At 49.2% G+C, this 13,937-nt stretch overlaps 1 protein-coding gene and 1 pseudogene across 1 annotated transcript; one reads left to right on the top strand and one right to left on the bottom strand.

Moving 5' to 3' along the window:
- Window positions 1-6,493: 6,493 nt before the first annotated feature.
- On the bottom strand, window positions 6,494-8,509 carry LOC120653467 (annotated as a pseudogene).
- A 475-nt stretch (window positions 8,510-8,984) lies between these two features.
- On the top strand, window positions 8,985-12,587 carry LOC120655664 (leucine-rich repeat extensin-like protein 3). The gene is made up of 4 exons (XM_039933607.1): window positions 8,985-9,512; window positions 9,614-9,711; window positions 12,096-12,164; window positions 12,258-12,587. The coding sequence occupies exons 1-3, from the start codon at window positions 9,122-9,124 to the stop codon at window positions 12,159-12,161; spliced, it is 555 nt and encodes a 184-aa protein (XP_039789541.1). The 5' UTR covers window positions 8,985-9,121; the 3' UTR covers window positions 12,162-12,164; window positions 12,258-12,587.
- The last annotated feature ends 1,350 nt before the right edge of the window (window positions 12,588-13,937 follow it).

Here is a 13,937-nt window from a genome sequence, read left to right as displayed (position 1 = left end):
GCGGCTTGTCGCCCTTTTTACCACGCGGGATGCGATCCATAGTGCCGACAGTGTCCTCTATCTTGCATTTACGCGCAGGATCCCACTGGTTGCTGGGCCCTCCACTGTCGTTGTGACACTTCCCGTTATTATCATTGTTACAGCGTGGGAAGCGGCTGCGTTCCTGCTCTTCTTCGTCAGCCCAGCGTTGCATCATGTATCGTAGCTCCATTACCGTTTTGGGGCGATTACGTCCAAAGTCACAGTATAGAGACTGAACGGTGATGCCGCTCTGGAAGTAGTCGATGACATCGTCGTCGGCGACGTTGGGGATGGTGGCTCTTGTGTCGAAGAAGCGCTTGACGTAGGATCTGATCGATTCATCTTGCTCCTGCTTGCACATGGACAGGTCGTGTCGAGTGGTTACTCGATGTAGCGACCCCTGGAAGTTGTCGATGAAGGCCTTCTTGAGGTCATCCCACGAGTGTATCGACTCGCGCGCCAAGCTTTCGAGCCACGTGAGGGGTACAGGCTCTAGAGCCATCGGGAAGTAGAGGACCTTAGTGTTGGTGTCTCCCCCTGCAACACTAACAGCGGTCGAATATAAACGTAACCATTGGGCAGGGTCTTGCTTACCATCGTACTTTTGGATGTTCATGGGCTTGAAATCCTTCGGGTACTCGGCATTGTCGAAGACCCTGCTAAGGGCTTGGAAGCGTTCGGAGTTGTCTGCAAGCTACGATCTGCATCTTGCATTGATGATGTCCCGTGCGTCCACTATGGAATTGGCTACTTCCTCCCTGTTGCGCCTGCGGTTGTTGTTGTTGAGATTTGGCTGAGGCCCAGGGGCTTGGTTTGCCCTGGGTCGATGGTTACTTGCAACTTCTAGATCCTCCTGGTTTCTTTGATTTTGCTCCTCCAACTGTTGTTGTCGGTGATGGCCTCCAGGAGTGCGACTTGCTTGAGGTATGACTGTTGCAGTGGCCCTTGATCGGGTGCCATGGAGTGAGGACAACGGGTTTTGTCTCTCGAGTTGTTCAATAGAGTTCTTGGCAAGGTGTATGACACGTTCCATCTCCGGGTTTTGAGGCATCTGCATGAGTCGCAGGGTCGCTTCTATCATCGCAGCAATTGGTGTTCTGAAGATAGGGTCAGCGACATTGTAGAATTCGTGGTTGAGGTTGCGCGGTGGAATATGAGAACGTTCAGCCGCATGAATCCTGTGCTCCTCTTTACGTTGATTCCTTGCCCGGCGGGCTATGCGAGTGGCTTCATCTTCATCTAGTGGAGCATCTTGGGTCAGATTGTCTGCTGAAATCTGATCCAAGGCTTCGTTTGGATCATGCTGACTAGCTTCAGGTTGTTGGATGATGACTAGAACCAAACGTTCAGGCAAGAAGCTTTCCAAATCTGAGTCGTAGTCAGCTAGAATAGTTTCTCCAAAGCCAGTTTCCCTCTCGGCTGCGAGGGGAGTACCGTGTTGAAATGAAAGATCATCAATGCTTGCAACTTCCCGAAGGTTGTCGAGTAGTTCCGCGAGGGTATGACTTCGTCAAGATTTGAGTTGGATCTTTGCCAGCGCATTGGTGATGAAATCCAGGCTGTCTTGAGGTGACTTGACTGGATCTGGGTATACGTCGAAAACGGGTGCCTCCCGGCTAGCGGTGACCAAGTGGTTTTCGACGCAGAGTAGATGATCCAAGCTATTTTCATAGATGGATTTAATCATCTGTTTATAAGCAGATGATGAATTGCGCAAGCTGAAAACGGGTTGAGCAAAGGGAGTCCCAATCCGAGTAGATTTCGGTTTGAGATTGATTTGAGTCTGAGTGGAACTCGAGTTGTCTTCGAGTTTCGCCTCGATCTCCTTGGCGAGGTCGGGAAGCAACATGATGACGTGATCGTTTGATCCGGCGAGTTTGTTGGAATCATCCGACGTGGTGATCTTCAGTGCGGGAGAGTTGGTTAGGTGGCTGTCGAAGCCGCCCGAACCATTGGCGACGCAGACCCATGAGCCGAAGATGAAGGTGGCGCCTTGAGGAGGCGCCATGGTGCTGAAAGCGAAGGTGGCCATCGAACTCGCCGAGTCCCCTACCTGGCGCGCCAGCTGTCGGTGTTTACCGCCAAGCCTGCTCAGGGATACCCTTAGCAGTAGGGTTTGTAGGTAAGGATCGATGGCTCTTGAACTCGATGGTACAAGGAACACAAAGATTTAGACATGTTCGGGCCGCGAGTTGTGTAATACCCTACGTCCTGTGTGGTGGTTTGTATTGCCTTAGGTGTTGATGTGTTTCGAGGGGGTCCCTGTCCGCCCTTATATATCCGGGGGGACAGGGTTACATGAAAAGTCCTAGCCGAGTACAGTTGGAGTCCTACTACAGCATGATCGGGTTGTTTTCTTTGTACTGCAGCTAGTTCTACGCCTATTCGGGTAGTTTACAAGAGAGGTAAGGTACATCCATGAGCTATCCCTTACTCTAGAACATTCTATGCCTATAAGCAGTCCCGCTGTCCCGGGTCTGACAGCTTCCTCCCTCCTTCCATAAGTCGGTTCAACCTGCTAGAGCTGCTGGAATTCGGCCGTGAGCACCCCTCTTGCACCCTCTATAAATACGAGAGGGGGTGAGAATAGAGACACACATCCAAGTGCAAGCTCAAGCTCAAGCTCTCCTCTTGTAGCTCTTAGGCTAGTGGAGTTTAGGCGAAGTAGTCGTCGGGTCCCTGGGTGTGTTTCGGAGAATAGGTATAAGTTCGATACTAGATCTCCTTTATAATTCTCGATCATTTGTAATAGACTTATCTTATAGTTATTTATATTTGAATGATCTATGTCATGCGGTGTCAGATGTAGATTTCATGATTAGATTGCTTTGTTATTATATCCTTTGCATGGTTAGACAATCATCCTTAGTTTACTTGTACCTGTTCCAGTATTCGAATGTTTGCTCTAGTACGATGTCTGTCCATCAAAAGGGTGGGGGCACCGCGCGGGATAATAAAGTATCATTTATTAATATAGGCATGGTGTCTGGGTTAATTAAGTGTTACTGGATGTTGCCTTTTTCCACGGTTTGTGTAGGTAGCCTGCAGATGGTGACAGTCCTGTTTTGTGCCATCGTTACCCTCCACGTTCGATTAGCAGAATAGGAGGTTTATAAAATGTTGTGATGGTTAGGCAGTCCTATCAGTCAGCCATTTTGCATAGTTCTTCCAGTAGTACTAGGATAACTAGAGTTAGACTAACCTCATGCAAAGTATAAAATGCTTAGTAAAACTGTACAATTAATGTAAGTACATTAGAGACCTGATATGCTAACTTCTTCCTAGCTCCTTGTCCTTTTTATCTTACATGAGCTTGAGTTCACTTGTATGCCACACTATCTATTATCCAATATTTATCTTACCCCCGTTTATGCAATTGAATATTTCATTGCAATTAGTTCATATGCCTACCTACACAACTTAGTCGCCGCCTTCCCTGCGGAAATATAAATGACACCCCGAAATACTCACTGGGTGAAATGCTACACCGGCAAATTCGTACGCTTGCGGAACGATCCATGGTTCATGAATAGCATTGTTTCCAGCATTGCTCTAAGAAATGTCAAGGCATTTCTGGTGCTGTTACTGGGGACAGGCTGAATGACCCTGTATCTTAAGTTGACGTTACGAAATACCAACAGCCATGCTCTACCTCCAGCCCAGCCCGCCACCCGCCGCCCAGCCCCGCTGCCATCCCTCCGGCGCGAGCGAGCTCGGGCTGTCTCCACCTCCCGCTGCCGTCGCCCCCGCCCCGGCACCATCGTCGTCCACCGCCCGGGCCGGCGACGCCACCGGCATCAGCCTCACTGCCCCCGCGACCACCATCAACCTCAGGATGGCCAGCCGCTGTTGACGGTCCTTAAGTGCAAAATTTATGTCGTCAACTCCTGCATAAAGACATAAAGAATGAACATCAACAGTAGTGGTAGGAGTTATTACTAACGAATTCCACGAGCTTTGGTGATTCTTGGACTGCAGGGACACAAGTCAGAAATAAGATGAAAACACGAAGAATACGCAGATGAAACCACAGAAGATTGCATCCTGCGTTACACTTGCAAGATGGGCCCATTTGACATAGAAAACTGACGTACAAAGCCCCGGCACAGTCATACACAAGTTGGGGACCCACCTGGCAGTGTCCAAGACGAAAGGTGGCGCGAGAGGCGGCACTCATGGGCCGGCCGAACAACAGGGTCGGCCGGCCCCATGTCGGCGCCATTCGGCCTCATCTTTGGCGGGAAGATCGTCCTTATCCTCTTGAAGGAGGTGCCCAGTGTTTCCATATTTAATTATGACGGGAACCGACCTTCTTGGGCTATAAAAGGGGGCCTTCCTCACCCCTCAAAAGACACACTACCAAGGAGCAACACCACCATTCCAAGATGTAGTAGAGTAGTACTAGTTGGAGTTGGGAGTTAGGGAGAGTAGTGCAAGGTTTCGGAAGAGTCCTCGGAGGTCTGGCATCTCGGCCCCTTTGTAAGACTCAAGTGCTTTATGCTTATCTTCTCTATTTACTGAAATGTCTTCATGGTTATCTATTTCATACCTTAGTGTGTTAGTCAAGCATGGTTAAGTGTAGTGTTTATATTTTGGCACGGGATCTCCGTTCGACCGAATGCTCTAGTTGTCATATGCAGCTAGAGTAGTAATCGATAGTGTAGACGTGGTGTCTATACTATCAGTTACCTGAGGTTGCGCCCAAGCCCACGGATAGCTGTGGTAGCCCCGGAGGTGACAGCTCTGACCAGGCCTTTGTATTGCACCACGTTCGAGTTGGTGTTTCGTAGGGCTGTTGGCGGCCTGACCCCGATCACCCCTTCCCAGTCTTTTCGAGGATTGGAAAGGTACCGTCGCTCCGATGTGCCAAGATGTGTTCGCTATGTTTAACCTTTGCTTAGTTGTCCCCTTTTATGTGAATTAGAGTAGAACCACAGTAATGGAGAAGTAAATAGGAACCTTGACCTCTCCGTTGACCTCCTAGCTTTGCTTGTCTGCTCTGCTATCTTACCCTGGAGTTCTCCTGTGTGTGTCACTTATCCAAAACTCCTATTCCATGTCTTACCCCATATTTGTCTAGTCGGGTACTAGCTAGCAGTTATGTGATGGCTATTTATCAACTTCTTTAACCATTGCTTCCCTGAGGATAAATACGATACCCTGGAATACTCAAGGTGAAAGCTACAACGGCATCCGTGCGCTTGCGGATTTATCTGTTTGCGTTAACAAATGCCAACAACCACCGTCGGCCGTCTTCTAAGGTCGGTGGTGAGCAGCTGCCCACCTCCAGCAACCCTGAACCCTAACCTCGTTGGAGTTGCTACCCCCCCCCCCCCCCACACGATCACCCACCGCCGCCAGGGCGACCTGCCGCCGCCGGCCCTCTTCTAAGACCGGCGGTGAGCAGCAGCCCACCCCCAGCAACCCTGAACCCTAACCTTGCCGGAGTTGCTTGTCGGAGTTGAATAAGAAGGTGTAGAGGAGGAAGAAAAAAATTCGAGTAAGAAGAGCCTCCAAATCACTCAGGTGAGGTTTAACTTTGCTTTTAAAGTTTCCATCCTGTTATTTACTTACTACTGCGTTTATTTCCTTGCTTTCATGAGCTAGGTAATTTTTTATTTTTGTGAAGTCACATTTGAATTGATTCGATTCATTTCTTGGGTTCAAAGTTTAAATTGATTCTATTCTAGCCTTTTTTTTCTATGTTTTCTCGTTGCTCTGTATTTGTGACGTAGCTCACGAGCTGGCTTGGGCTTTTAATGAGCCGAGCCGACCTCAGCTTTTAGCTCGTTAACTTATTGAGTCGAACCAGCTCGTTTTTCAATCCTAATAATGGCTCGATTTAAGAATATGATGTCTCAAAATAAAATATACCGATATTTCATGTACATCTTTTTTGGGCACAGTTGATGGCACTTGTGTTGTATTGTCTTTATGGTGTAAAAAGAAGCTATTTATTTGTTTTTATTACACCACTAAAGTTGTATTTCTCATGATAGCCCTCATACTGTATATATGAAACGAAAAGGAAAGCTGAATCGGACCTATAAAAGTTAGCTATTATTTGATATTTAACGAGTGATTTATCTTCTTTTTTTAAATCAAGCAGCGTGGCAACATTTCACGGGAAAAAAAAGGAGAAATAATGGAGGTTGGACCGCTGTGTAGCGACTTCGAGCAACCCGCGGGGTTTTTATATTTTTATCATTATAACGGATGTCACTCGCTCGATTATCACTCTTAAAATGATGTCTACATATTTAGCACTCTTATTTCGCGGTTTTTACATTTTTACCACTTTTGCCTACATGGCACGCTATGGTGGCATGACACGCTGGCACCCAGTCAGCTCGGGATGCGAAATGTCCTTCATGCCCCTGATCTCCTCCTCTCTTCTCCCATTCCGACAGCTGGATCCTGCAGCCCCTCCCACTGCCAGGTGGACCCCACTCGTCAGCTTCTTCTTCTACCTCTAGGTGGCGCGTGCCACGGCGGGGCTCCGAATCCCCAAGCGGCTCAGGTTCAGCAGCCCATCACGTCCGCCCACCCGCGCCTCCTCTCCACCTCGGCCTCCCCCGCCACCTCGCCGCCGCATTTCTCCGCCGTGGTCTCTGCGGGGGCTTCAATCAGGGACATCCTCCTTGTTCTCGGAGGGGCACGCCGCTGCCGCGGGAGCTGGGGGCGGCGTGGGAGGACGGGGCGGGGACGCGGGCTCCGGGACGACCTCCGCCACGCCCGGGGCCTCCGGCGATTTGGGGCGGCTCTGAATCGGCGGCTGTGGCAGCCCTGCCGCGCTTGCCCTTGTTGCGGCGCTTGGAGGAGGGACGGGTGGCGGAGGAGGCGGCGGACTTCGCGGTGGCACTTGGAGGAGGGACGGGTGGCCGCGCCGGCGACGCCCTCCGCTGCACGCCTGCTCCGACGGCGGCGCCGTGGCGGCAACGCGGCCGGGCGCAGGGCCGAGGGCGACGGGCCAGCGCGACGAAGCGGCGACCGGGTGCGGGTAGGATGGCGGTGAGGCCCACGTCGAGGAGCAGCATAGCGAACTCCCAACGGTGACACGAGTGGCTTTGGCGACGGCGCAATGGTGAGGACAACGGGCGCAAGGCGGCAGTGATTGCCAAGGGCGGGGCTCGGCGTGGCCACGGCGTGCGCAAGGCCGAGGACGCGTGGACACGGGCGGGCGGTTGCCAGGCGCGGCTACGCGTGCGGGCGCTTGATGGAGGGGGCGGGCGAGCGAGCGTGAGCCAAGCACGAGCGAGCTCGCACCCGCTGGTCCTCGGGGTTGAGCCCGGCGACGAGGACGAGGATGGCGGCCGGGAGGAGGCGGTCCTCCGCCGGCGATGGGTCCTTCACCGGCGACGAGTGGAGGGGAGAAGCGGAGGGGGCGGATAAGAAGAAGCTGACGAGTGGGGTTCACCTGGCAGTGGAGGGGCTGCAGGACCCAGCTGTCGGAATGGGAGAAGAGAGGAGGAGATCAAGGGCATGAAGGACATTTTGTGTCCCGAGTTAACTGGGTGTCAGCATGTCATGCCACCGTAGCATGCCATGTAGGCAAAGTGGTAAAAATGTAAGAGTCGCGAAACAAAAGTATTAAATATATAGGCGTCATTTGAAGAGTGATAATCTAGCGAGTCACATCCATTATAATATTATAATAGTAAAGATGTCAAAATCCCGCTGCCCGCTGGCCAGCTACTACATGCGTACATCCCAGTCCCATAGCATCCCCTACAGTGTCAGGGCACGTACAACGGCTTGTCTGCCGTCGTAGACATGCAGAAAACTTTTGCAGAGATGCCCCTCGCGACCCGCATTCACTGACGAGTCGACGTCTCGTTCGGCTACGGCTCGGGCGCGTGCTCCCAGGCTTCTCGCCGGCTGCCGACGCATGCTGTAGAAGCAGCTGCGAGTTGCCGACGGCGCCTTCGATCCGATGGGGGCACACGCCTCCGCACGGGAGTTCTCGGCGCGCAACACCCTCCGCTGCTTCTTCCGCCTAGGCTCTTGAGAGGCACGTGGGAAGCGGCATCGCAGCAAATCTCCAGAGAGGCTACAGGACAATGGGACCGCGCCGGCAAATCTCCAGAGAATTCTGGTTCCACACTATTTGAGTCATTTCGCAGCTGATTTTATTATTATATCAAATCATGTATTTTGGATATCATTTTAGATAAATATATATTGTATACGTGTTTATTTTAAGAGTCATATGAATTATTTGAATGTATTGTCCATTCTCTCATGTATACAACAAAATAGCAACAAAAATCAATTGTGCACTAGATCACCATGAGTTTGTGTGTGAGATGATGAATTAATTGCCCTGCAGACACCTAAACAGACAGCTCATTGTACAAGCTGTCTGTTCGCTATCTGTTTGTGTCAAAAAGACAGCAGCTGTCTCCACTGTTGTACTTGCCCCTCATGGCACTGCTATTCCACCCATACCCCAGGGGTAGAACCGTAACCTTGCTTTGCCCCACGCCATCCCCAACAGTAGATCGACTCTTGCGCGCAAAGTGGGATCAAGGACAAAGCCCTTTTACCGATCCCACCTCACCACCTTCCCGTACACCCGGTCTTTGCACACCGCAACCGGGCCCAACCGCAACTTTGCCGCTGCGCGCGGGCCCTACTGACGCTCCCGCAACATGGAGCTTCGTGGACGCGGTCTAGGCAAGCGCGGAGGCAACGCGAAAAGGCGCGTTATTTAAGAGGGAAAAAGAGAAGGGGAAAATACGTGCGAGAATTCTTGAGCGCGTGCACCGGGTCTCCAGCGCACCACTCTGGGCCACGAACTCCAGTCCACTGACCCCGGGACCCACCGCAGGGGACCCCGAGAGGACTTGGAAGGCGCGGTGCACGGACCACCCGGGGCCAGCGCCAAAAGTCGCGTTTCTTAATTGAGGAAAAATATTAAAAAAAGTGGGAAATTTAGGAAGCGAACAAAAGCTCCGCTGCCTTGTCTGCAATGGCGTCTGGGGCTTTTCCCACGAGCGCCCCTCTCTCGCTCTCCTCCCCAGGCCACTAGACGCCGCGCTCCGCAGCGCCGCCTCCGCCTGCCCCAGCCCAACCCTAGCTCCCGCTAGAGCTCAGGGCGATGGGGTCCTCGTCCTCGCCGTCGCCGCCGCCGCCGCCCATGATCGGGAGGGCCGGGAACCTCACCGTCTTCATCACGCCGCCGTCTCCCGCGAGCACTCCGCGGGGCGCGTCGCGCACCCCGCCACCGCCGCCCGAGTCCCCGCGCTCGGATTTCTCCACGCCGACCCCGCAGAGGGCGGCCCCGTCGCCCTCCCCTTCGCCCTCCCAGCGGAAGCCCACGAGCCCGGCCGCGGTGGTGTTCACCCCGCCCCCGCCGCCGGCTCCCGTGAAGGTCGCGCCGCCGCCGGTGCAGGTGCCGCCGCCGCAGTACGTGAAGGCGTCCGCGGGGGGCAAGCACGACGGATCGGCGTTCGGTTTCTTCTGGGACGCCGTCGCTCGCGTCCAGGAAGGTGAGTGAACCGCATTTCGTGATTTTGGTGGATTCTGTTTTTTTTTTCTTGGGGCATTTGGGAGTTCTCATGCTCGGATTCTCTTGCTGTTGTGGCCGCAGCGCACGCGAGCCTCGATGAGTACGTGGCGAACTGGTTCGGGTTGGATCAGTCCAAGTACCAGTGGGCGCTCAACGACTACTACGAGGCTACCGGCAAGGTGAGTGCTCTTCGATTTCTCCTCTGCAACAGCATGGCACATTTCCCGTTTAATTTTGGTTGGGAATTTCGTTTGATCCGTGTCGTTTCGTTTGATTTGCGCGAATTGGTACTCTGATCTGGATCTATAATTGTGATGAGATGATGTTTTGTCGACGATGTCTGAAGGTGGATGGAGCATTTGATGTTTGTGTGCAGGTCGATGTTGGTTGGTATGATGCGTGTCTTGTGGCCTTTTCTGTAGATAGCCTCGTGAGCTCTACATACAGGTGCTAGACTTGGAGCTGTCCCTACGACCTTTGCCTTCATGAAAGTGCGGATGAGTGTCTTCTCGGTGTGATAGATGCTTTGAGTGTCTTGTGTGGGTGTTAGGTGTTGTTTGGGCCCAAAAAGGCTTTTGTGTTGGAGAATATATGCAAAGGGTGTTTAGATGGTGGTGGTAGTGGTGCCTGTTCAGCAAAGTTCAAGTCAATCCCCCGTCTTGCAATATCTGTAAAGGTTGAACCAAAGATAGGCATTAAACTCAAGGCAAGAATATATGCCTAATCGCCCTGTATTTAGTAACTATAAGAATGATGGGCAATTATGTTGGTCTATAAATTATGCACAAGAATGGTCATATTGTCTAGAGTGGGACACTTTGGAGCTTTCAAAAAGTTGTTCCCTGGTTTTAACTTTTGTGCACTGGTGCTTTTTATTAATTATTCTCTCTCAACACACATAAGTGCATTACATGATGAACTATTAACAATTCTGATGTCAATAGAGTGGGTACAACAGTTATCTAGATACAATGATGTTTGCATTCTTGGAAGCCCCCTGGCACTACTGTTGGTATTATAATTAAGCATTTCTGCTACTGAACACTGGACAAAACTCCAAATTTTCAATGAAGGTGTGATTCAGCAGTTTGATGCAGAAATTGTGCAAATTATAAATGTGTTAAAATTTTGGTAGCTGTTTTTTTAGTTTTAAATGAAGATGACTTTGCAAACTGCAACAGTATGTGCGTAAATTCACTTTATACTCCCTATATGTACTGGATAAATCTGGTAGATGCCTAGATGGGGATGGTAGCTGAGGCTACACTATTGATTGAACTAGTTACAAACTAGGCTCCAGCACGACTCTATTTAATGTTTATATTGAAACTTTACTCTGCACCATCTTTTGGTTATATTGTTGGCATCTCAGTTCACGACGAGTGCATGTTACATTTGGACTTTAGCCCTTGTCTAGCTAGCCAAGCTTTGTACAGTATATGCCAGTTACTTGCTTTACCCAATAGTTCTCATAGTGGTGTAATGTAGCTACTGATCATATATGGTTGTAATTGCCATCTCAAATCTCAAGATATCTGCTGGTGACTGCTTTCAATGGGTGAATTATAGATTCACAATACATAGTGGTAGTTACTTTAGGTCATAGCCTCATAGGATTAGCTTTGCTTCTTAGGTAACATATTTCAATCCTCATATGTTCAGTTGACTTATTTTTTTTTTTTGTATCTTACTGACATGACAAGCATAGTAATTAAATGATTTCATCTTTCTTAGGATGATCTGAAGATTAGGATATTTAGGTCTTAACGCCTTCAGTATTTTGACTTATCATAGTATATATGATGAATGGAATAATGTTACGATACCAATATAGCATTATTGTTTTGTCAGTCCAGGCTTTAAGACAAATAAAATGTCAGAATCCTTGGGATGCACAAAAGTAGCATATATCTCAAATCTGTTTTATATTTACTACCTGAGTTTTCTGTTAACTTGATATGACATAAATTTATTTTGTTTCCCCCTTATTTCGTAGATTTGAAAAAAAAAACATAAGCATCCAGATTTGTTATGTTGATACTATCTAAAATCACTGACTTTTCCATGATATAGAGGAATAGTTTGTGCTTTTTCTCTATCACAGCACTATAGCATTAGCATGGTAATGAGCTCACGAATTCATATGGCTCCTGCACTGAGATTGAGCTTTCACCTAGTAAATAGTGATGAGCTAACCAAGTCAGCTGCCCATCTATCTTTCATTGGTATCCACCTATTTGTTTTTATGTAAATTTGTTTGAACACAAAATTAAGCTGATGTATTATGCAAGTTTTTTTGTTCCATCAGTAGAACCTGATATGTTGCCCTTTATCATTACCTGTTATAATACATGCATATGGTGCAGCAATGCGTTATATTTTTCTAATTTCTTGGTTGAGTATCAGGTGTTAGGCACTGGTCGGTTGGTGGAGTGTGCCTATGAGGCATCCAATCTTTGAAACACGATACTTAATCCACCATTTTGACAAATAGTTTGCATGAGCATCGGAATTTTGGTAGGTAAGGTTACATCTTTTCTGATGCCCCACAACCCCATTGCAGGAAATGGATTATGTAAAAGGTGGCAAGCCGAAGGAGCTTACTACTACTAAAGTGCAAAAGGTCTGAAAGGTAAGCAACTTGATACGATAAAGACAGAAATCGCCTTTCCCTTCTCACACCAGTCTTACCGATCATTTACACATTATCTGTCGGCCTTTGCAGCAACTTCGTTTTGCGTTGAAGATGTGTAGTTAGCAGCGTATGTATGGGGAAGCATGTACTATTTGTTGCATTTTGGTGGGGACCTGAAAGGTGGTCGTCTCTACTGTTGAAAGCGCCCCCCAGGTAGGCGTATGGTCTGTACTGCGCGCACACCAGGCATCTGGACTCTGGAGGCCGCAGCTGAATCAAGGAGGGGGACGACGCCGAAGTCATTTTGTTCCGCCATTCAGGATCTGCTGTAATCCGAAGGTTATCTCAAAACAGAAAATCAGTCGTATTTGAAATGGCTAATAGTATTTATATAAGCTGCCTGTGTTGTTTACCGCCCAACGCCCATGCACGTGTGTTTTGCATGGCTAATGATGTACTAATATAGCGATAAAATGCCCGTGACGTGCTGGGGCATGCGATGCCAAGCAAGCCGTACATCTCCCATCGTAATTTCCACGGGGGCCTGGTCCACGACGTATAACGTTGGTGCTTGTGAGCTTCCGTCCTGGCCGTTCTGCTGCGCGTGATCACCTGCATTCTTTGTCGCCTGTCTGGATGGACTGGGAGAACGCAGAATTGCTGAGATGAGTACAGCAAATATCCAGTCGTCGAGGATTAATTCCTTGGTGCGAATGCCAGGTTTTGCAGGGGAGCCCATAATAGAGCATGTGGGCTTGTGGGGTGTCATGGAAGCGGGTAAATAAGACCTGGGCAACCCAGCTGGGGCTGCCAGGTTTGGCGAATGCTATGTGGGAAAGGTGATAGCCACACCCTGTACGTTGCTGCTGCTTGTGTGGGAGAGGTACTCGGCATGCATAGTTTGCCATTCAAGCAGCACGGCACGGGCCACTCTGGCCTGGGCACGATCTGACCAGGCCAGGCACAGCACCATCATGCGGCAGGCCCTACCGTGCCGCCTGTCGTGCTGCGTCCTCACTTAAGCATGAGCCCACGAGCCTATTTTCGTGCCGTGCTAGCGTGAAAAGCACGTACCGTGCTCACCTCTAAATTTCACAATGCAGACTTTGAATGGGCTAAAACATACTAATATGCACATGTACATGATCACATATTTGAACATTTGACATTTCAGGCACCAGATACAGTCAGTCATACATACAAAATATAATCATACAGTCATAGTTCACATGATCACATCTCAGGCGCAGGCATAATATCACATAAGACATGACACTGAATTATTTTGAGTTGTATAGTGTTCAATACTTAAATGATCAAGTGTTGGCTGCCTCATTGAAAACCTTCTTAGGAAAAATTTGTGCCCCATGAGAAACCCTAGGAAGAAAAAAAGAGTAGAGCCCAGTTTAGGAAATCAAGTTTAATTATTCAACATTACATCACATGACCACAAAGGTACAAATAACTTAAGTAAAGTCTTCTAGACTCTGCAATCCTTGACAATTGATTACTTGTCATTAGCAGGTGCCGACCTAGTTGGTATATTAAAAAAATATAAGTTAGTTTAGTAGGAAGCAAAAATACTAGTCTATACTATATCTATACTATAAAAGTTGAAACAACTGAAACTCTTTCTCACCAAGATTAGGCCCATCATACCCCTCACAGAGGCCCCACTTGTCAGGCCAAAAGGTTTGACGAAAGAGAGGGAGAGATTGGTTTCGTCAATATTTTCCACCAAAATCCTATTACTTTTTACACCTGCAATTT

This window comes from Panicum virgatum, chromosome 1N (genome assembly GCF_016808335.1).
Source record: "Panicum virgatum strain AP13 chromosome 1N, P.virgatum_v5, whole genome shotgun sequence".
NCBI lineage: Eukaryota > Viridiplantae > Streptophyta > Magnoliopsida > Poales > Poaceae > Panicum > Panicum virgatum.
The sequence above is the reverse complement of the archived record's forward strand: the minus strand, read 5'-3'. Positions and strand labels throughout refer to the sequence as shown.

What these genes read in the sequence shown, in the direction of transcription:
- LOC120655664 (XM_039933607.1), top strand. Translation starts at nt 9,122, where the DNA reads ATGGGGTCCTCGTCCTCGCCGTCGCCGCCGCCGCCGCCCATGATCGGG. An exon ending in CGTCGCTCGCGTCCAGGAAG is followed by an intron (nt 9,513 to 9,613) that starts GTGAGTGAACCG and finishes TTGTGGCCGCAG; the next exon opens with CGCACGCGAGCCTCGATGAG. An exon ending in ACTACGAGGCTACCGGCAAG is followed by an intron (nt 9,712 to 12,095) that starts GTGAGTGCTCTT and finishes ACCCCATTGCAG; the next exon opens with GAAATGGATTATGTAAAAGG.